Genomic DNA, 25031 nt, shown 5'->3' on the forward strand with positions numbered 1-25031 from the left:
GCGCCATTATGAAAGCACCAACATGGGCAGTTTCCAGAACAGACTGGACGTTGCTTTAGAGCATTCTGCTTACAGTCTCCTGTTGGAACTGCTCTCGCTGCTCCGCCCCCCGCACCCCCCCCCCCCTCCTCTAACCCACCATTGTGTGTACAATAACATCATGATGAAAAGAGATTCTGTTGGTCAGGATGAAAGTTAAGAACAGACTGAACGCTGCTTTGGAGCATTCTGCTTACAGTTCAAATATCAGTCTCCTGTTGGAACTGCTCTCGCTGCCCCTTCCCCCACCCCCCCTCTTCTAACTCACCATTGTGTGTACAATAAGATCATGATCAAAGGATTTTGTTGGTCAGGATGAAAGTTAAGTGATCAAAAGATCAGACACAGGCATTCTGGCCCAATATTATCTGAATAATATCTTATCTTATCATCTCATCAAAACAATCTACCTTTCTGGCCACTGCGGTACTATCATAACTGGCTAACGATTTCATGTGCTTCTTACAGACTTTATGTGGTGTGCCAACAACATTGCTGCGATATTCATTTTTTACAACAAACGGGTTAAGGACACAGCAGAAGGTCGACGTGGTACCGCTCTTATTCTTGTACAACAAGGCGTGAGAAGAAAAGAAAGGACATTTGAGGTAAGTCTGGAATCTATAACTCAACAAAACATTAATCTAATTGGGTTGTGGAATTTTTCTTTCGTTTGTTTTCCAAGTTCCAGCATGAATTTTGACTGACTGGGCAACGCTGATGGACCGTCTGTTTTTAGATTAGAACAAATCATTTTTGACGTATTGCTTTTAGCTTTTATTCTACCCTCTCTCTCTCTCTCTCTCTCTCTCTCTCTCTCTCTCTCTCTCTCTCTCTCTCTCACTCTGTGTCTCTGTCTCTGTCTCTACCTCTACCTCTGTCTCATTCTGTGAGTGTATCTGTTTGTTTGTTCGTGTGTGTGTGTGTGTGTGTGTGGTTGGGGTGGGGAGTAATGTATGTACGTATGTCAATGTGCTTGTGTTTGTTTTTCTGCATACATAGTATTTACGTGCACGTGCTTTTCTTTTTGGTATGCCCAAGTGTGAAACATGTCCTACTCAATTTGATGAGAATTGATATTGAAGATGTAAAGCCAAACACTTCACAAATAATTTAGTCGTATAACATTGTTTGTAAACATTTACTTGAACCTTTCTGAACGCATTTTGTAGGGCTCTTCTCGCCTCTTTTTTCCTTCAGTCAACGGTATCTGGAAAACAAAGATGTGGTTAGGCAAGAAACTTTATCATAGTATTTCTCGACATTTTTATCGACTGATATATGTGTGCATGCATCTTGCGTGTGCATTTTTGTGTATGCTTGTACATATGTCTATGCTTGTATATTGCAATGGTTATCACACACACACACACACACACACACACACACACACACACACACACACACACACACACACACACCCATGTAAGCACTGTATTCACGTAATCACCAATACTGACCTGGTGGCGTATGTGTCAGGTTTCCTCTAATTATGTTCAGCAACCTGAAATTCGCAGTGCATAGTGTGTGTGTGGTTTTGTTGTTTTTTTTTTGTGTTTTTTTTTCTTTTCTGTTTGTTTGTTTTTTGGTGTTTTTTTTGCCTCAAACTTGTTTCACTCCGACATAATCGTTCCTTCTGTATTCCATTCCAGTTAATGTTCTTTCTTAAGCACTGCAGTCAGTTTATTGGTAAGTGCCATTTTAGAGCACGATTAAAAGCTCAGCTTCTTGTGCGTTCAGTCATAAGCATCGCCTGTTGTGCGTTAATTATCTGTTGGGGATTGTTTGAATAAAGCTTTTCTTTTCCAAAGGTATATCTCGGACAGAACCAACAGACGGACACAACAAATGAACTGTGACCTCGGTATGTTTGCAGTGCTTTGGATAATGAATGGGACGAAGAAGCGAGAAATATCAGAAATATCAAGCAAGGAAGCTCTCAAAAGAAGAGGCAAACAGCAATATTTCGAATCTTGTGTCTTTGTTTTATGAAGAGTAACAGCATTGATTCCCTTTTCCGTATTTCTCTTGTCCTCGCCTTAATCATTTTTCCTAAGCAACAAAAAAGCTCTTCATTGTCTTTAATCAAATGATGTTGATCTATAAAGTCATGGTCAGAAAGATCTCTTGTCACAACAGTATCTGGCAGGTCGTAACATTGCAGCGTGAAATCGTTCTTCGTGAAGATGTAGACAGTTTGGCAGTACTCTCAGGCAACCCATCCTAAATCCCCCGTCAAAATCACAACCAGACTGGCCTTTCACAAGTCAGAAAACTGGAGTCCAAACGAAGCAACGAAAGTTAGGTTTCTGTGATGCCACACGCCAAAAAAGACCTTGCAGTGCAGCTGAGTCATGTCAGTCGTGGTCATTGGGGTCTGTTCCGGTTCGATATGTGCAAAATAACAACCCCCTCCATTGACAACAAATGCTTAGACGCAGAGTGAGACTGGGTGAGGACTCAGAACGTAGGACTTTGTTTATGATGCTGCTGTTAAATGGATATCTATTTAGATTTTGGAAAACTTACAGGCTATGCTCTTCGTTTAATTTCATAAGCTGTCATCAACTAGGCCTTGGTGATATAGAAGTCGATACTTAAAGGGTTAAAGTTAAAAGCTTACAGTCTTCAGGGATAACATAGTATGCATAGAGGCCCTAACGAAGTAAATACGGAATGGTTACACAATATTCAGGATAATGAAAAATGGTTGATTGGGGGAGATTTGAACGCCCATTCTCCTTTTTGGGACAAAGATTGTGTATCAGTTACTTGTAACCGCTTTGTAGAAAATATTGTTGATTCCTCCTTGAGCCTTTTAAATGATGGCAGCGTTACCAGAATCCCTGATATTGTCACTCACAAGGCATCTGCTATAGATCTGTCTTTCATATCTCATACGCTGTATCCAGAATGTAAATGGACGACATATAAAGATACATTGGGAAGTGATCACTTACCGATCATCATGACTTTTAATGAAACTCAAAGACCTTCAGAATTTCAAAGACAAAGTTCCAAGATATAACTATAAAGATGCTAACTGGGAGAAATTCGAAACTATGCTTGCTAGCTATAATACAGAGCTAATAAACACCGCGGATATAGATACATTATATTACTTCTTTACTGACACCATTTTACCAGCTGCCGACATATCAATTCCAAAATACAATTCACTTAAATCAAGCAAGCATTCGGGAATTATTTGGTGGACACCAGCCTGTGAAGCAGCAGTAGATGATAACAAATCTAAATTTATAATTTATCTGAACAACAAATCAGCAGAGAATCTTATTGAAAAGAAAAAAGGCAAACCATCATAGCAACATGGTCATTGCACAGGCAAAAAGGCAATATTGGACTTCCTTCTGTAATAGGGAGATTTCTGATCATAAAGATACTAAAAAGGTATGGAAAAAAATTAATGAAATGAAAGAAAGTATAAATTTGCCATCTTGTCCTATTAAGATAAAAGACAAAGATTTTCCGTCCAATGTAGAGAAGGCAGAAACATTTGTAGAAATGTTCTCGGAGTCTATGCGATTGGAAGGTCTCTCATTTGAAAACAGATTACACAGAACCGAAGAAGAGAGTAAAAGTGATTATACAGATCCAAGTCCTGATAACAGTCAGTACATCAATGCTCCACTCACACTCAACGAGGTTAAAGAAGCATTAGTATCCCTCCCTAAAAAGAAAACATCTGTAGGACTTGATGCAGTCTCAAATGAGATGCTGAGACATTTACCAGAAACTTTTGTTGTTTTATTGTTTGAGATTTTTCAAAAGTGCTGGATTGATGATTTAATGCCAGTACAATGGAAACAGTCTATTGTGATACCAGTTCATAAACAAGGAAAATGCAAAACAGATCAGAGCAGCTACAGGCCAATTGCACTAACATCACATACTGGTAAACTAATGGAAAGAACAGTTTTGAGAAGGCTGATGTATTATTGTCATAAAATAAGATTATCCCAATTAACCAAGCGGGCTTTCAAAGAGGTAGATCTGCAATTGATAATTTGGTCAAACTTACAACACATGTAAAACAACAATTCGCTAGAAGAAAAAACGTTCTTGCAACTTTTTTTTGATGTGAAGAAAGCCTATGATCAAGTTTGGCATGCAAAGTTACTCTTTAAAGTGAAATTTGTTGGCTTTTCAGGACATCTCTATGATTATATCAAAGATTTCCTGAGTAAAAGAAGTATACAGGTACGGGTCGGGAATACGTACTCAAATCCTAAAACACTTCACATGGGATTACCCCAAGGTTCTGTTATTGCCCCTGTTCTATTTAATATCTTATTGAACGACTTACCCAAACACTTATCAAAAGATGTGATCCTAGTGCAATTCGCAGATGATATATGTATGTGGATGAATGTAACTATGAAACGGAATATATCCAAAAGGGCTTTAACCTATATCAAGAAAATATACCAAAGAGAAATAAATAGATTAAATAGATATACTGCTGATAATTGTCTTACATTATCATCAGAAAAAACACACATTATGCTTTTTAACAATGGTACAAACCCAGAAGAGTTACCAACATTTAAGATTGAAAATGAGACAATTCAGTATAAAGATACTGTTAAGTTTTTAGGATTGATACTTACTTCAAAATTAACTTGGAATAGTCATATTGAATATATCATAACAAAAGCAAGAAAATCTTTAAACTTACTCAAAATTGTGAGTAAACAGTACTGGGGACAAGATACAACGATTTTAAAACATTTATCATCATCACTTATTCGATCCAAACTATCCTATGGACAAGAATTCTGTTTTAATGCTCCAAAATATTTGCTAAAGAAAATTCAAAGCATAGACTGTAAAGCATATAGACTTGCCCTTGGTGTACCTTTCCATGCATCGACCCTCGGAACATACAAAGAAATAGGAGTACTACCTTTAGATGAATACTGAAACCTCGCATGTGCTAAATACGTATTGAGAAGCTCAACAATTGGAAATTATACATCAGAGGAAGTAAAAATTACATCCGAAAACAACTTCCCCAAATTAGCTAAAAAAACATATCTTATTTAACACCCATTAGCACGTTTGTGACAAACCTGTTCGAAAAGTCTGAAATTAATTTAGATGACGTAGACACACAGAAGACCGTAAGTCCATACCCCATCTGGGAGATGAATAAAGCACATTTTGACGTTAATCATACTGACATTAAAAAGAATGAAAATCCGAATGTCATGGCAACGGAAGTCCGAGTACACCTTCAAAATAGATACTGTGATCATTTACAGATCTACACAGACGGCTCACTATCAGACAATGGCCAAGCAGGTTCAGCTTTCGTTATACCAGAACTGAAAACGGAAAGATCATACTATATTGGTAAAAATCGTCAATATTCACTACTGAACTTATTGCTGTTCTTATGGCTCTAAATCATATTCTTGATCTTCCAATTTGCTTTCTACAAGTCTTGCTTTGCGTTGATTCCAAATCTGTATTATGTGCTTTAAACTCCTCAAATTGTAAGAACAAATCCAAGATCATAATAGAAATCAGCCACATTTTACATCTTTTAAGCTTGAAAGGAACACACATTTGCTGGGTTCCTTCACATCTAGGTATTCTCTACAATGAATGGGCTGACAGGGCTGCAAGAAAAGGTGCAAAAAACGAACAGGGAGCCATAGAACATTATGTGCCTCTGTCTGTACAAGAGGGTTATCGAATACTAGGGAAAAAAAAACATCGTGGAACAAAGGGAGTTATACCAGGAAAACGGCAAAGCTTTAAACCATAGTGTAATTGATGTTCAACAACCGGGAAATATCAATCTGTCAAATACATACAGTAATTCAATAAGATTAAAGCAGATTCATGCATTATCAACAGGATAAAACTGAACGCTTTTATAACTAAGTTCAGCAAAAATGTCAGATGCATATGTGGAGAACATATTTCTAGCAACCACGTAATATTCGAATGTCAGAATCTAAAATGTTTTTTGCCAGACTTCACCAAAAGTTCTTTTGAATGTGTTATTAAAAATTCCAATATGTTATTTGTTATTGCAGAAGGATTGCTGCGTAGTCCTATAGGACATTTGTTATAATTGTTATAGTTGTTTGATGTTGGCGTTTATAGCGTTTCCATTTTTCCCTAGCGTTGTCTCTCCCTATTCACCCTCCACACATACACACACTTTTACCCCTCCACCTCCTACAACCCCTACCCCCTCGGGTTTTTTTTCCCCGTCTAATATCACTTCAAGTGGAAAGACGTTAAACCGAAGACAACAACAGCAAAAACAACAACATCAACACACACACACCACACACACACACACACACACACACACACACACGCGCGCGCGCGCGCGCCATCTGATCAACAGAAATGAAACAAATTAGAATAAATATGTTATAGATTTTAACTACATTGTACACATATCCTTGATTTTTTTTAAGTTGCTGGTTTACATTTTTTTTTTTTTTTTTTTTTTTTTACATACATAGTAAAGGCTCGGCGCTCTGCAATAAACAGGATGCACGTTAATCACAGTGAATGACAGATAAATCAATAGTTATTCACATATCAACTATAGAGATTCTGCACTTGAGAAAATTTATTACGAACCAGTTTCAATGGACAATTATTATGGTCTGCCTTCCTGTCTGCGAACTAAATATGAAAATCGATTCGCTTGTTTATTTGCACTCATTGTTTGAAAAAAGTTCCTTTCCCATCATCGTATAATACAACTGCATGTTTAGTTTTCCTTTTCAATTTTAGTATATTTTTGGAGAAATAAATAGAACAGTATATTGTTTACATTTTCACTTGTTCTGAAATATGTGAGTAATTGCCACTGTGTGCTTAGCTATGTAAAAAAAATCAGACAAAACGCAATGCCTATTTTTTTACTGCTCCATCTGCACCATCCAGTGGTATTACTCCCACACCGCTTATACTGGGTCCATGCCTAGTCATACACAGGCTCGTCTGCTGCAGTCTGAGCATCTGCATTTCTCAGGGAACTATCAATGTTAGGTCGCCGGAGGGCCACACATCAGAGGAGATTCTTCGTCACTTTTTTTGGGTGCTAGGTAGTGCCTGTTCTGCTTCAACATACACGGGACATAACCTACAATGTCCCCTACTGACTATAAAAACCGTTTAGTCGTGGAGCAGACCCATCCACAGTGAAAACTGCCACCACATCCCTCCAACGATACGCACACTTTTACCCTCCACCTCCTACAACCCCTACCCCCTCGGTGGTAGACCATAATTGTCCATTGAAACTGGTTCGTAATTCTGCGAATAATTGACAGTAAAGCTGTGAAACTGGCTTTAGGGGTACCTGTGCATACTAAAACCTCAGAAGCCTATAAGCTTGCGGGTATTCTACCACTAGATGAAACCAGAAAATTAAGTTCTGCTAAATATATTGTGAGATGTACAGCAGTGGATGATTTTGAGGAATTAAATATTAGGTCTGATACTGATTTTCCAAAAAAATGCACAAAATAATTCAAATCTACAAACTATTCACACATATGTGTCAGATATTTTAAATTCTTCAGACATTGATTTGCATGATATGGCACCTCGTGTTCTGGTGCCACCTGTCCCTCCCTGGGAGTTAACAAAAGCAAACGTCAACATATGTGCTTCTGACACAACAAAAGGAGAATCTCCACATATAATAGCAGCATCTGTCAGAATTGAATTAGAAGAAAATTTTGATTATCATTTAAAAGTTTACACTGATGGCTCGGTCCTGGATGATAGCAGTGCAGGATCTGCTTTTGTCATTCCTGACCTAAAAACAGAAAAATCATATTATTTAGATAAGGGACATTCAATTTTTACAGCCATCCTTATGGCTTTAAATCATCTTGTTGATATACCAATCATAGTAAGTAATATCCTATTTTGTGTTGATTCTCAATCTGTCTTAAAAGATTTGCTCCTTTTTGAGAATAATCAAAGAGAAGATTTATTGTTTGAAATTAGGTATTTATTGCACTCCCTATTTGTGAGGGGTACAAATGTTGATTTTTGTTGGATACCATCCCACACCGGATTCCGTTATAACGACCAAGCAGACAGGGCAGCAAAAAGGGGAGCAAAAAATCATATAGATAGTATAAAAGTATATTGCCCATTGTCATACAAGGAAATAAGCAATATACTAGAAAGAGACTTTTATAGGTGCTTGAATTCAAGTCTAAAACCTCGTCAGTTGACTCTCTCAGACTTTGGTCCGATTCGCAGACCAATTCTGGGTTTAGCTCTCAGACTATTATCAAATTCATTACGGACCAAGTATTGTTCTAATGTCAAGTGCATATGCTTTAGTAACCTGACAATTGAGCATATAATTTTTCACTGTAGCTTGATGAAGCCTTTTGTACACGAAAGTGTGTCTTCACAAGTGACTGAGAACGTTGATGTTTTTGACTTTTTGCATTCATTTTCAGTTGTTTCGCTTGTCAGTTTAACGACTTCTCTTTTACGAAGTCTTTAAGTAATTTCATGTAAATGTATTTAGAGGGTTTTTTTTGTTTGTTTTGTTTTTCTTCCAAATTTCACCCATATTTTTACCCTAATTTGCCCAGTTTCCCCCAACCCTCCATTCATCCACATCTCCCACCCCTTCTAACCGATAATACTCAGATGTATTCATAAATACTTTAACAAAATGTCTTCAATCACCGATATGTGTGACGGGACATTAAACAAAAATTCCTCCTGGTTCGTAATAAATTTTCTCAAGTGCAGAATCTCTATAGTTGATATGTGAATAACTATTGATTTATCTGTCATTCACTGTGATTAACGTGCATCCTGTTTATTGCAGAGCGCCGAGCCTTTACTATGTATGTAAAAATAATAAAACAAAAATGTAAACCCTGTGAATCTGCCGACACCAAAAACCCTCACAGGAACTGACCTCGGGCATGTAAATGGAGGGGGAATTAAACTGAGGTCATCATGAGAGAGGGGCATGAAAGGCCACAAAATCTCAGATCTTTCTTTCTTTCTTTTTTCTTTCATTGTTGATGATGAATGAAGATGATGATGGTTGTATACAGATCCTTTTTTGTTTTGGGACCAAATGATAAAGCTGTACTCATGCTTCTGTTCATAAATATGTCGGCATCAGCTAGTCTAAAACAAAACACACCAAAAAACAACGGAAAGCTGCAGAGGTATTAACGAAATTGGGGCAACACTCCCAAAGACGCATCATTGAAGTACATAGCCCTCGACTCCGTGGTCCAAGTCTACCTGTTTAAGCCCAAAGCACACTCACCTCTGGGTTGTCCGAGACAACTTGGTACATACACTAAGTTAACGAGACTTGAACAAACCAGTCAACAACTTTAATCCCCGAAAGGTGGCAAAGTCCCAGAAGTTTTCTACCAGTTTATATTACACAAACAGATACACACAGATACGATATTTCATAAACAAGTGAATGCCAGTATTAGGTTTATTGATGTCAACCCAGATATTAAATGATAACTCTGATGGTGAAGTGTTGTAATTAAAAGTAAATTACTGGCATAAGTAGAATAATGTTTATGCGTCACCTTTAAGACACTTAGTGGTTAATGAATTTCCATGTCTCAACACTTAGGTGGATAAGTCTTGCTATCTATCCATCGATCTGTCTATCTGTGTGTGTGTGTGTGAGTGTGTGTGTGTGTGTGTGTGTGTGTGTGTGTGTGTGTGTGTGTGTGTGTGTGAGTGATAATCATTGCAATATACAAGCATAGACATATATACAAATATACACATACATGTACACTCAATGCATACTCGTGCATACTCATTCGTCATTGACAGCATGGATAATTGTATATGTAGGCTACATAGTAGTTCATGAGACACGTTCTACTCTATGCAAGATATAGGTATGTTTGTTAGTTTGGTTTAGCTTTTCTTTTGTTGACATATTTTAAAAATATCAAGAAACATTGAAACGAATAAATTTGTCCAAAGCACGTGCATTACAATCGGTCTGGTACTCCGTAACAATCGATTCTTTATTCGTGTGCGGATGCATATGAACAAACTCCGACTGCACTTCATCTTACAGGTACATTTAATTTAATCTTAAAACGTAGAAGTCATCTGATACAGCATGTTCAGGTGACCTTTCCCCTTTTGAGACGTCAGCATGATCTGTCACAGGTTACATCGTTTTACACTTAGACTTCTTCTTACCTTAACTTGCCTAAACACTGCCATAGGCGTATGATCATTACATTTTAAAAACACCACTGTATTTTGAAGACACCACTGGACGTAGAACACTAACCGAAGTGAAGACATAGTCTGGCTCTTATTCTTCCTTGCATCACACCCAGAAAAAGGACAATTCTCAAATGGAGACGTTACGCTCAACTCCACTATAATGGGAATTCGTTGTCTCTCTAAAAGACCAAACCTATCCCCTTTATTTACAGTGTTGAGGGTTCTGAGATTATTACATATTCACATTTTCTAATCAAAGTGACACATTTACAGAATTTACTGGAAATTTTTAGAAGCTTCAGGGACTAATACGTACCAAAAGGAATCTTCAAGGGAAAACTGATCTGTTTGTGACAATGATGCATTTACCATTGTCAGTTTGCCTCGCTTTCTTTTGCACCTTTCATGTGCAGCTGGATGTCAAACGTTAAAACAATCGGGATGGCAAAACACGCCACAAACAGTCCTTCATAGCCCAGAGAGTCATTGGCTCGTGGAATTCCCTGGACAATGCTGTTGTGAATGCACCAACACTCGGCAGTTTCCAGAACAGACTGGACGCTGCTTTGGAACATTCTGTGTGCTGTTCAAATATCAGTATCCCGTTGGTACTGCTTTCGCTGTGCTCACCACCCACCTGTGTGTGTGTACAACTGGATCATATACGTGCATTTCACCTTAAAGTCATATCAAGATTATCTTATCTTTGCTTATTTTATATCATCTTATCTCAGCTTGGAACATCCTTCCCGGAATTTGGTAATTATTTCATGTGCTTCTTACGGACTGTATGGTGGGCCAACAACTTTGCTGCCACACTCAGTTCCCACAAACGGGTTCAGGACACAGTGGAAGGCTGACGTGGCACCGCTGTTCTACGATTCGTCTGGAATCTATAACGGTAGAAAACCTCAATCTTATCATTTTGTGGATTTCCTTTTGGGTTATTTTTAACCATGAAGTTTGACTGAGTGGGCAGTAGGGAGAGACCGTCTTTTTTAAAAATTAGAACGAATCATGACGTTTTGCCTCTCTCTGTCTCTCTCTGTCTGTCTCTGTCTCTCTCTCTCAAGACACACACACACACACACACACACACACACACACACACACACACACATATGTATATGCATATATATACATATATATATATATATATATATATATATGTAATGTTTGCACGTGTGCGAATTCATTTTTAATTATGCCCAAGAGTGATGCGGGTCCTATTCATTTTGCTAAGCATTCATTTAACAAATGTCAAAACAAACACTTCCCATATATTTTAGTCATATAATATTGTTCGTGAAGATGTTCTTGAACTTTTCTGAACACATTTGCTAAGAGCTCCACCCACCTCCATATTGCTATAATCATCGTGCGGGCGGGTGCACTCACAAACACACACACACACACTCACACACACACACGCACACGCACGCACACACACACACACACACACACACACACACACACACACACACACACACATGTAAGCACTGTATACATGTAAACATCAAATTTGTCAGGTTTCCTTTAAAATGTTTGGCAACTTGAAATTGGCAGTGCATAGTGTAAGTGTCTTTCTACCCTCCAACTGGTTTCACTTCGACATAATCTTTCTTTCGGTATTCCGTTCCAGTTCATGCGCTTTCGTTAGAATTAAGGTCAGTTTATTGAAAATGTCCATTTTAGATCACGGTAATAAGTTTAGCTTGTTGTGCTTCAATTATCTAGTATACAGCTTCGTTGGTGATTCTATGAATAAAGTTTGTTTTGCATTTTTTGATAAATATATGAATGTATGCGACAAACAGAACTGACGGACACTCAGAACAAACGAACTGTCACCTGGATATGTTGGCAATGCTTTCGATAATGAGTGGGACGAAGCAGGTGAGAAATATCAAACAAGGAAAAAGTGCTGTTATTTTTATTTTTATTTTTTAAGAAGCAAGCAGGACTGGTTGGAATTTTGTGCCTCGTTGTTATGAAGTGTAACAGTACGTATTCATTGTTCAATTATTATCTTGTCCTAGGGTCTGTTCCGGTTCGATATCTGCGACAGATCAACCCCGACGAAGCCCTCTATTGATAACAATTCGCTTAGTAGCAGAGTGAGAGTGAGGCCACAGAATGTAGGACTGTCTTGTATTTCTATATGATACTGCTGTTGTTAATGGATATCTGTTTAGGTTTAGGAATAAAACGTACAGGGTATGCTCTACGTTTTATTCCATAAACGAAACGGCCCTTCTTAGAATAGTGAATGATTTGCTTTCTTGATTTGATGAGGATAAGATATCTGTTCTCGCTGTCTTAGATTTGTCAGCAGCTTTTGACACTATCGACCACTCTATCCTCTTGAACAGACTTAAAACTTCCTTTGGTATCCGTGACACTGCACTAGCATGGATCACGTCTTACCTGTCAGACCGTACACAGAAAGTGTGTGTAAATGGTAGATACTCTAGAGTATCTGCCTTAAAATATGGTGTCCCACAGGGGTCCGTCCTAGGTCCTGTTCTTTTCGTGCTGTATGCGGCTCCTGTGTCGGATGTCATCAGTCATCATGCGATGTCGCATGAGAGCTTTGCTGATGACACACAACTTTATCAGTCGGCTTCCATAGCTGAATTTGATGCACTGGTGACTCAAACACAGGAGTGCATTGCTGGCCTAAAGGACTGGACGACTCTCAACAAGCTGCAACTAAATGATGATAAGACTAATAACCTGTCCAAAGAAGTTTCGTCAACATCCTTCCTTTCCTGACTCTGTTCTGATCAATAGCACACCTGTTTCACTTTCTCCTTCTGTTCGCAGTCTTGGTGTAAACCTAGACCAGTTTCTTTCCTTCCAACAGCACATTTCGAATATCTGTAAAGTTGCCTATTTGGAACTGCGTAGAATCAGCTCTATCCGCCACTATCTCTCAACCGATGCAACCAAGACACTTGTATGCTCTCTGGTTCTCTCAAGATTACTGCAACTCTCTTTTGGCCGGCCTTCCCAAATATATGTTAGACAGACTCCAACGAATTCAGAATAACGCTGCCAGACTCATTTGCAGAGCTTCTAATTTTGACCATGTTTCTCCTCTCCTTCAGTCTCTCCACTGGTTGCCTTTTTCTGATCGAATAGACTATAAGCTATCCACTCTGACCTTTTCTGCAGTCAATGGATCTGGCTCCAAGTATCTTTCTGAACTCCTCCATATCTATACTCCGTCTCGCCAGCTCCGTTCTTCCTTTGATACTCGACTTCTCAGGATACCTCACGTCAGAAATAAGGACACAGATCGTTTTCTTTTCAATCGTCAAAGACGTGGAACAAGCTCCCTGATAACCTCCGTCATTCTGATTCCCTCGCATCTTTTAAATCTCGTCTCAAAACTCACCTTTTCCCTCAGCAGTAAGTTCAATTGTGGCAGGTCCACTTCCTTTGCGTTGGCTGTGCTTGACTATGTGTGTATACATATGTATGTGTACATAACTACATGCATGTATATGAATGTGTATTGTGTGTGCGTGCGTTTATGTAAGTTTGTGCCTGCCTATGTGTGCGCATGTGTTAGGGTAGCTGTTAGATACACATGTATTGTTAAAATGTATGTATGCAGTGTGTGTGTGTGTGTGTGTGTGTGTGTGTGTGTGTGTGTGTGTGTAGTCACATTTTGGTGTGTGTATGTAACATAGATGTACTGTTTTATGTTAACAAAGCGTTTCTGTAAAGCACCTAGAGCTGATATCTGGATAGTGTGCTATATAAGTATCCATTATTATTATTATAAACTGTCATTACCTACGCCTTAGAGATATAGAAGTCGACACTTATAACGTGCAAAGCTTATAGTCTTTATGGAGAACATGATGTACATTATGTTCATACAAAAAGTCGGGTGCATCTGTGTATGTGTGTAAGTGGGGCAAACAGACAGACGGACAGACAGAGGCAGGCAAACAGAAACAATGTGTTCCCTGTTAAGTTATCACCTCCCAGGTGAGACTTAAGTACTGATAAAATCGTTTCACTGAACGTCGTTTAAAATTGTTTTCCCTCCACGGACCATGCAGGCACTGTCCAACACCAGACCATGGATCTCCTCCCTACAGTGAAGACACCACGGACCCTGGTCCTGATGCTGGCTGCTGTCTTGCTGATGGCCACGGCGTCTATGAAATTCAGTACATTAAACCTTTCATTCTTCGACCGTTGCCGGACCATTCCTGGCTTCAGGGTGAACAACGTGGATCCCATGGCACTGGCCAGAGGTCACCCGACAATTGTCGCCTTGTTGTCCAGCAACAGTTCCTTCTCCATTCGCCGTGTCCGCAGGTGAATGATGCAGTGATTGTATTCTTTTTCTTGGAACTAAGGCACGATGCGTGTGGTGGTCACGGGAAGCTCTGAGCTGACAGTGTTCACGGGACACATTGAGGATAGTGTTTTCATCGGGAACATGTTCAGTTACCGTGGGAACAGTAAAAGGACAATTTTTGTACTGTTCATATGAGCCGCGAATTATACAATGTTCAGAGGTCTATTTATCGATTTATTGTTTTATCAATTGCTTAATTATTGAATCAATGAACTGTTGATTAACTGGTTGATTCGTTTATTAATTCATATTTGGGAAGATTTTTTATTTATTTGTCTATGTTGATTTGTTGGTTCTCTTTAAAAAACAAACAAACAAAAAAAAAAAAAAAAAAAAAAAAACAGCATTTTTTTTCAAAACCAGTATTTGTATAATGGCAAATTATATAACCAGTAATGGATATGAGGTACACACACACACACACACACACACACACACACACACATATATATATATATATATATATATATGTATATATGCGGACATCACGAAAATAAAATATTATCTACAGCTTGAAAGTTGTAGTGCCATATTAATGAACCTTAGAAACAGTAAACTATATCCACAGTGTATGACAATATCTGTATTTTGACATTTTTGTCATTCTCCAAATAACGTATTGTTTCATCAAGTTTAACATTAAATTTTCGGTAACATTTATTTCTTTTTTCCATACTTCGAGTCAGTCACAGTAACATCAAAATATCCACACTTTCATATGTTTGTCTTTTTTAGAATGCTATGGATTTTTGTTAACGTATGTTTCAGAAAATCAACAAAGAAATCGACAAACAAATGTCGACAGTTGCTTTCACATCCAGTCAATGATCCGTAAAACCCAATTAAGTATAAAAAAAAAATCTTGTGAAAACATGTATTGTTAGTTCTCCGCATTGCCCAATAGAAATACTTGCATCTGTGTGTCCTTTATCAGACTGGAACGCCTGCATGGAAAATTTCAGACCCAGGGCATAGACGTGTACATGATGATCGTGGACGGAGGACCCAGACCGGCGCCTGGAGAGGATGGAGTCTTTGAGAACATAGTGTCCTTCCCCGTCTACCATGATGATGACAACAGGACGATCTGGAGACAGGTGTTTCAAGGGAATGATGGCAACGTCTTTCTTATTGACAGGTCTGTGGCAGAATTTCACATACGCGAAACTGAGCGCACATGTACGCCTATCTTATGCTCTGTGCAAATCATATGTGTGCACATATCATGCTCAATAAGTGATTTGTGCATTGCTGGCATAGGCAAAATGGCTTGCGCATTAACGGTAAACGTTTACCCATTAGCGGTAAGACACAATCGTGCAACATTGCGCATAACCAATTGTCAGCAAAGAAAGTCAGCTGACAAACCTTCAGTTTCATGACATAAAAGAGCACGTGTTTTTTAAGGACATACATCACCGGTATGCGCATTACCCATGGGCATTTTCGCGGTTGAGCACACGTGTTTGTGTGTGTGTGTGTGTGTCTGTGTGTGTGTGTGTGTCAGTGTCTCAGTGTGCCTCTGTGTGTTTGTGTATCTCTGGGGCATAGAGTGTTCTTTAATATATTTCTTTAATTGTTTCGTCGATTTTACATACGTTTTCGAACTGGAATTTTGCATCCATACTGACATTTAAGAGAAAAAAAATTAAAAGAAGCAATAACAATATGAACATACTGATCGTGAGTGATTCGTGATTTTATTTCCGGATCTTGGACGAACAAACTGTTTATGTGTGTAGGTGTGGACGGGAAACCAGGCGCATCTCCATCGGTTCTCTGGGCTACATGGGTGAGTTGCGTGATCTGGTAATAATATTTGGACAAAATGTTTGCGGCAACTGCGACCCAGACCAGACAGGATCAGACTGACGTGACAGGATGTTGGGAAAATCGCTATCTGAGTGGATGTTCTCCTTCAGGTGGCTCACAAGCATTCCAGAGAGCTGGATTTGGAGACTGTCGTTCTTACATCCACCACATCATCAGTTGAAGTGGTTGTCCCAGAAAGCGTGAAGATTTGCGCAAAGCGATACAAGTGTACAGCCACGTGGAAATGAGAACTGCTGTCTTTATTCTCTTGAAGAAAGAATATCTGTCACTCCATGGTACTTTAGTTTTTAAGTCATCACTTATGTATCTTTATATCATTTTTATTTTGTATTTTGTCTCTTCAAAGTGTGGTCGTTATATCTTTATCACTTTAAAAAAAAGTCTTCAAGGACACTATTCATCGATTTTGATTAAAACACTTCCACACTGCTATCTATTACACACACGCGCGCGTGCGCGACAATCATATCTTGATCACCTATCTGTGTATTCGATAAGAAAACTAATTCACCTGTTTGTAATCTTTGTATTATACAAGTTATTTACTATTATTGTATATTAATGAATGCATCAGCATGCTTATTCTTCGTTTTCTATGGAACACATATGGAGAAATAAAAACAGAACAGTCTATCGTTAACTTTTTTTATAACTTGGTTTGGTATGTGAGAGTATATGCCATTGTGTGCTCAGTTATGTCAAAATCAAACATAACGCAATAACCTTTTTGTTACCCCACCACCTGCACCATTCAGTGGCATTACTCCCACTCTGTATTTCCCGAGTCTCCCATACACAGTCACACACAGGCTCGTCTGCTGCAGTCTGAACACCTGCAGTTCTCGGGGAACTATCGATGTTCGGGCCACACACCAGAGGAGATCCTGCACTGCTGCAAAGTCACTTTTCTGGTTTTAAGTAGTGTCTGTTCTGATTCAGCATACGCGGGACAAAATCTACGAGGTCCCCGTACTGACAATACAAATCATGAAAACTACCCCCACATCCCTCCAGTAACAACCCCCAATGAATCTGGCGACACTGAAGACCTTGACAGGAACTCACCCCAAACACGGAAGTGGAGGAGGAATTCAACTGAGGTCACCATGAGAGCAGGGCATGAAAGGCCGCATAATCTGGGACTTTTATATTTGATGTGCACTTGTCAGGTCAGGTCATTAGATCTGCTACTGGTAACCTGTAATCCAGTACAACCTGTTCAGGGTCGGGGTGCCGGCGACTAAACCGGCACTCTCACCGCTCCCTTACGGGACTGGTGAGGCGGGTGGCTAGACACCCTTATGGAGATCCATAAAAGGGCGTTGGCTCAGGAGAGCCACCGACGGCCATCTACCTCCACTGTGCTGTGTGCATGCCACACGCAGTTGGCCCCCGGGGTGTGTCTACCCATGCATGTGAAGTCTGGATCCGGCAGAATCTGCAGAAGAAACCTATCGGTTCAACGGAGAGGAAGGCGGTTACAACAACGCACTGTGGAGTGCAGAGAGCAAGATGAGACACCGAAAGGATATCTTGGTCATCCACTGCATCCGTGCTCATCCTCCAGTCGTCTCGACTTAGTCTTGCCACTGGAAATTGGTGAACCCGGACGAGAGACTGAGGTCGACGTTGCGCAACTCGTCTTCACTTTAAACAAACTCATCGCGCTAGTCATCAGTCATCCTTAATGACCTTTCATCCTTCATCCTTTCATCACCCCCAAGTCCTGTGGCGACAGGCGAGCGACGAAACGACAGGTGTGGGTACACTGGCAGTCGCAGCCGCAGACCTGCACGCAGGCGGCTCAGGCCATAGGGTCGTTCTTCATCGACAGGAGCAGCGATGGAGCTCGGCAGCCGTCTGAGCAGCCCTCTTTAGGAATGCACTGGTCACCTCCCTGGCATGAGGAAGGGGCTACAAAAGGTGCCCTAAAAATTGCCTGCTCCATATCACCCTGGCCAGCATACCGCGGCTGGCGGGGACCCTACATCAGCGGTTGAAACAAAGAGAAAGAAAAGAAAAAAACAAGGATCGTTCCTCTCACCATTGGTGCTTGGAACATAAGTGCTCTCCTGGACAGAGAGAACGCGGACAGACCCCAAAGAAGAACGGCACTAGATGCATCCGAACTCGCCAGATACAACATCGACATCGCAGCCTTGAGTGAGACTCGGCTTGCAGGCGAAGGCGAGCTCAATGAACGGAGATCTGGTTACACCTTCTTCTGGAGTGGACGAGGAAGTGAAGAGCGACGTGAGGCTGGCGTTGGTTTTGCAGTAAAAACGGCACTTGTCAGCAAGCTGTTCAGCCTCATGTTCTCTGCAATGCTTACTGATGCCTTCAGAGATGGCGATGTTGGAATCGGCCTAAAGTACCGAACAGATGACAAGCTGTTTAACCTCAGAGGGCTTCAATCAAAAACGAAGGTCATTACAGACATCATCAGAGACTTTTTGTTTGCTGATGATTGTGCCCTCAACGCTGGATCTGAAGCTGACATGCAACTCAGCGTTGACAAGTTTGCCACTGCCAGCAGGAACTTCGGCCTTACCATCAGCACGAGGAAAACTGAAGTTCTCCATCAACCAGCCCCAGGGAAACCCCACGTTGAGCCCAACATCACAGTCAACGGTCAGAGATTCAGTGCGGTGGAGCGGTTCACATACCTTGGCAGCACACTGTCACGAAATGCGACCATCGACGATGAAGTGAACGTCAGGACTGCAAGAGCAAACGCAACCTTTGGCAGACTCTATGCAAATGTCTGGAACAGAAGAGGAATTGGTCTCGAGTCCAAGCTAAAGGTCTACAGAGCAGTACTGTACGCCTGCGAAACTTGGACAGTGTACCAACGACACGCCAAGAAGCTGAACCACTTCCACACAACATGTCTCAGGAAGCTACTGAACATCAAGTGGCAAGACAGGACCCAGACGCGGAGGTGCTTGCAAAAGCCACCCTTCCCAGCATCTTCACCATCCTGATGCAGTCCCAGCTTCGCTGGGTTGGACACGTGGCGCGCATGCCAGACCATCGGCTGCCAAAAAGGCTCTTCTATGGCAAGCTGCAACAAGGGAAGAGATCACACGGAGGGCAGAAGAAGCGCTTCAGAGATACTCTGAAAGTCTCTCTGAAAGCGTTTGATATCAACCCTGACTCCTGTTAGGAATCTGCAGTGGACCGTGACAAATGGCGCGCTGCTGTGCACAAAGGCGCCAAGTTGTGCGAGGCCAACAGGACTGCTGCAGCTGTTGAGAAGAGGCAGGCCAGAAAGTCACGGGCAAACAAACTCCCTGACAATGATATGCCTGTCTTTGTCTGCCTCAACTGTCAGCGAACATTTCGTGCGCAGATTGGACTATTCAGCCATCTGCGCATTCACAGATAGATTAATGAGAATTCCCCCCTGACCACCACCCTCCCCCCATCCCCCAGCTGGATGACAACGATGGTCATCATCGATCTCGATGGACACACACCATTTGATGTGCAGGTCCTAGTTTTGGGGCCAAATGATAAAGCTGTACTCACGCTTCCTTTCATACACATATCGGTATCCACCAGTCTCAAAAGATACAGAAACCTGCAGAGTTGATAAAGAAATTGGGACAACACTCCAAAGGACACATCCTTGAAGTAGACGGTCCCAGTCTACCCATTTAAACCCAAACCACACTCACCTCTGGGTTGGAGCTAGTGACAGGCCGAACAAAAACCCACCTCTAGTGGGACTCGAACCCATGTTTTCCCAGTCGTCAAACTGCTACAGGCGCTGGTATGTCATATCCTAGTGAGGCGAAAATATGATGAGTAGGACCTAAATCACCATTTCTATGAGGCTCACCACAGCAAGGGCAATCAGCTGCTTCGGACAAGCATTCCCACGTGCTGAGAAGGACCTAGAGTTATGCGTTTAGTTTTTAACTTGAGTCACGAAGAGAAAGAAAATGGTGAGGATTTCGTGAGGAGAAAACAGAATATTTTCTTGAGCACGGAAATTTAATGGGGTATGTGAAGGTAATAGCGAATTTCTGAATCAGATGATAGTGTACAACTCTCTGTGCTGCTTCGCAACAACACAATGTTATTCTTGGTTTGACAAAGGTCAAGAACTTCAAGGAATATTTCTCTGTCCCTTTTATTCACCTGTATGTAAAGTGATTGGGCGCAATAAACAATACAAACTTGACGCTGTTAGCCTTTGTCTCAGCAAATCTGATAGTACTTACTTAATTGGTATAGCCCATTTCATTTCCCGTCTCAATCCATTTCCTATCATTAAAAGTGCAGAAAAAATCGAGAATGTCACAGGAGTAATTCATTCACGTGTACGCTGTTTGACGTCAATATAAAAATGGTGTTGCGCATTCGACATTTCTTCGGGTATATTTCGCTGCTGAGATAACTACATGTCTGTGTAAAACTTCATGCAGGATCACCGATTTGTAAAAGTCGTGAGATGGCTTTTGTAGATACCTGGGTGACTAATACAAACTGTCAGATTTCTGTGCCATTAAAACATGAGTTAGACACTTTGAAATGTTTAGAATGTTAAGGAATGTATTTCTTGAATGATGTGTTTTCAGAGGGCATGTGAAAACATTACACGTGCTTCTCTCCGATGGTTACACACAAACATAACGAATTAATTCATTATTTTTACTGCCAGTACAAGCATAAATATACAAACACACAGACAGTGAATCAATTTATTCATTTTTGGCCATCAAGACAACCACACATATAGAGAAAGAAAGAACCCAATCAGTCATTTTAACTCCAAATGTAAAATATAATCACGCGCACAAATATAAAGAATGAACCCAATTGAAAGTTTCCATTGTCAGCTCAAATACATGTGACAAAAACTGCCAATTTATTTTATTGTGCATGTGCATTGGAAGAGTGCACAGGAAGTGACAAGAACACACTCCCACACTGGCAGGCCGTGCAAAGAGGTCACTCACAACGGTCAGCATTTTAACGATGATACGGAGAAGAAAGTGACATTCACAAGTAATTCGGTGATCCATAGCTACAAATCGTTGAAAAAGATACCATGTCATTGTCCGGGTCATTAGAAAGAAGAGGGAAAACTCTACCAAACACAAAAAACAGAGTTGATTAAAACACCAACTAAGACAAAATGAGCGCAGAGTGAAAATCAGCCTTGCACGGTGGATTGTGAAAACTAAATGTATATGTAAATAAACCTTATTAACTGAATACCAAAGAAAAAACGAAAAACGTTTTTGAGCCACACACGATGTCAGTGCATGTCGGATTTAATCAGCCAAAGGACTGACAGTCGAAGCACAAGACAACCTGGTACATAAATTAAATCAACGAGACTTGAACGAAACCAGTCAACAGCTTGAATCTCAACAGGGTGGTAAAGACACAAGTTTTCCTCCAGTCCACATGATTCAGACAGATGCACATACGTATGCCGGTATTTCCTAACCAAGCAATTCAATGAATTACTTTATCTGGTGTCAACTCAAATCATGAATGATAAATCTGTCGATGTTTGAGTGTTACAAAAAAACATTACTGGCAGAAGTTGAATTATCTTTATTCGTCATCCTTAAAGTATTACGTGATTTACTAATTTCCATTGCTTAACACTGAGGTGTACATCTGTGTGTGTGTGTGTGTGTGTGTGTGTGTGTGTGTGTGTGTGTGTGTGTGTGTGTGTGTGTGTGTGTGTGTGTGTGTGTGTGTGTGTGTGTGTGCGTGTCTGTCTCTGTCTCTCTCACTCTCTCTCTCTGTCTCTGTCTCTCTCTATCTCCCCCACCCCCACCCAACCCCCCATATAGTAGGTCTCCTTCGGTCATGGCTGACCAAGGATAGAGTATATCCGACCTAATGTCTAAATGGGCTGTCTGCTTGGACCAAGCAGCGTCGCCTGTGACTGTAGAGACCGACGCGAGAGAGACAGTCTCTGTAGCAGCGATCACATGTGTAAGCTGATGCTGGTCTGTCGGCTGCTGTCCCTTTTCTGCGAGCTCGCTTTTCTGCTGCAGCAGCTGACAGTTTGTCATCACCAATCCGTAGCTGATTCTTGAGAGCGCTTCTCCATCTGTTGCGGTCGTCTGCAAAGTCCTCCCAGAACTCAGTGTTGATCTCAAGCGCCTTCACGTCACGTTTGAGGACCTCTTTGTATCTCAGCTGTGGGCGGCCGATCCTTCTCTGCCCCGTGACGAGCTCTCCATAAAGGATGTCTTTTGGGATGCGACCATCTTCCATGCGGCGAACGTGGCCCAGCCAGCGCAGCCGACGCTCTCAGCATGGTATACATGGTCGGGAGGCCAGCGCGAGTCAGGACTTCGGTTTTTGTCACCTTGTCTTGCCAGGAGATGCCGAGTATGCGCCGTAGGCTTCTCAGGTGCAAGGTATTGAGCCTTTTCTCCTGACGAGCGTGTGTTGTCTACGCCTCACTGCCATACAGCAAGATGCTTAGGACGCAGGCGTTGTATACAGCCATCCTTCGTGGTCAGCTTGGGATTTGTCCACACTCTTTGTGTGAGGCGGGTTAGCGTTGTGGCTGCCTTCCCGATCCTCTTGTCGATCTCGGTGTCAAGGGAGAGGTTGTCGGTGATGGTGGACCCAAAGTAAGTGAACTGATGGATGGCTTCAAGCTCGTAGTCATCAATGGTGATGGCTGGTGGAGATGGCGTGTCTTGGCCTAGGACATTTGTCTTCTTGAGACTTATGGTCAGACCGAAATCTTTGCAGGCCTGGGAGAAGCGGTTCATTAGTGACTGCAATCCCGCTGGGTGTGGGTCACAACTGCGGCATCGCCAGTAAAGAGCATGTCTCTGATGAGGGTTTCGCAGAATTTTGTCCTTGCTCTGAGGCGGGCGAGATTGAAGAGCCTGCCATCTGATCTGGTCCGCAGGTAGATCCCTTCTTGCACTGTGCTGAACGCATGTCTCAGGAGAAGAGCAAAGAAGATTCCAAATAGGGTTGGGGCGAGGACACAGCCTTGTTTGACACCGCTGCGTACGTCAAAGGGCTTGGAGAGGTTACCATTAAACTGCACCGTCCCTTTCATGTTGGAGTGGAAGGACTTAATCAAGCTGTGCAGTTTGGTGGGGGCAGCCGATCTTTCGAAGAGCCCTGAAAAGGCCGTCTCTGATGACTAGGTCAAAGGCCCTGGTGAGGTCAATGAATGCGACATACAGGGGCATCCTCTGCTCTCTGCACTTCTCCTGGATTTGGTGAAGGGAGAAGATCACGTCTACCGTGGATCTCTCTGCTCGGAAACCGCACTGTGATTCCGGGTAAATGCATTCGGCCAGTTTCTGCAGGCGAATTAGGAGGACCCGAGCGTAGACTTTGCCTGCAATGCTGAGAAGTGAGATGCCTCTGTAGTTGTTGCAGTCGCTCCTATATATATATATATATATATATATATATATATATATATATATATATATGTGTGTGTGTGTGTGTGTGTGCGTGTGTGTGTGTGTGTGTGTGTGTGAATGTCAATAAATTTACTGATGTCTCTTTGACAGCATTGATGATTTTCTGTGTGAGCTACATGAGATATGTTCTGCTGCATTTGGATTACGTTGTTCTTGCTTTCTTATTCTGTTCATATGTCTAAAAAAATATTAAGAAACATTGAAACGGGTAACTTAGTCCAAATCACGTGTATCAAAATCGGTCTGGCGGTCTATAACAATCGATTCTCTCCATTCGTGCGCGCGTGCATATCAATAAACTCCGAAAACAGAAAATACAACAGCTTGTAGGTAAATTTCATTTAATCTTAGAACACACTTGTCAACTGATACAGCACGTTCAGAGGACACTGCCCTTTTCGAGGCGTCAGCGTGATCTATTAAAGGTTTTATCGTTTTACGCTCGCACTATTCTTCTTACCAAAATTTGCGTAAACACTGCCATAGGCGTATAATCATTACATTTTGAATACACTCCTGTACTTTGAAGACACCAGTGGAAGTAGAACTCTAACTGCAGTGAAAACAAGGGCTGGCTCTTGTCCTTCTTTGAATCACACTCAGACAAAAGTTCTCAAATGAAAACGTTACCCTTCATTCTACTGAAATGGGAATCCACTGACTCTCAAAAAACAAAATTCAACACTTGTTTTTACATTGTTGAATGTCTTGGAAGTATTACATATTTCCGGTTTTTACATGGCACATTGGGTCCTGGAAGTATTGCGTATATCTAATTTTATATGGTACATTGAAATAGTTTTCTGGAATTTCAATGTTCTTGGACTATATACTTCCCTTCTCAGTTCATATTTCATCTTGCTAACTAAACGTTACATAAATCGTTTAAACCAGCCTTTAGGATTCTTCTGGGGACAATGAATCTATCTGTGGCAATTTTGTTATTGTCGATTTACCTCGCTTTCTTTTGCAGGATTGCAAAACAAACCTCAGACAGAGCTTCCTCGTCCAGAGAGTTGCTGACTCCTGGAATTCACCGGCCAGCGCCGTTATGAAAGCACCAACACTGGACAGTTTCCAGA

At 41.1% G+C, this 25031-nt stretch overlaps 1 protein-coding gene across 4 annotated transcripts; it reads left to right on the top strand.

The window, feature by feature from the left end:
- Positions 1–361: 361 nt before the first annotated feature.
- On the top strand, positions 362–25002 carry LOC143295147 (selenoprotein Pa-like). Of its 4 annotated transcripts, none has more exons than XM_076606717.1 (5): positions 365–647; positions 11126–11203; positions 14379–14640; positions 15618–15821; positions 16426–17139. In XM_076606717.1, exons 3-5 carry the CDS (start codon positions 14399–14401, stop codon positions 16553–16555), a joined length of 576 nt encoding a protein of 191 aa, XP_076462832.1. In that variant the 5' UTR covers positions 365–647; positions 11126–11203; positions 14379–14398; the 3' UTR covers positions 16556–17139. The 4 variants fall into 4 exon arrangements, with proteins under 4 accessions (XP_076462833.1, XP_076462832.1, XP_076462831.1 ...); XM_076606716.1 differs by lacking the exon at positions 365–647 and adding an exon at positions 24923–25002 and having other exon boundaries at positions 10833–11203; positions 16426–16475; XM_076606718.1 differs by lacking the exon at positions 11126–11203 and having other exon boundaries at positions 362–647.
- Positions 25003–25031: the final 29 nt, after the last annotated feature.

The sequence above is a fragment of the Babylonia areolata genome, chromosome 20 (assembly GCF_041734735.1).
Source record: "Babylonia areolata isolate BAREFJ2019XMU chromosome 20, ASM4173473v1, whole genome shotgun sequence".
NCBI lineage: Eukaryota > Metazoa > Mollusca > Gastropoda > Neogastropoda > Buccinidae > Babylonia > Babylonia areolata.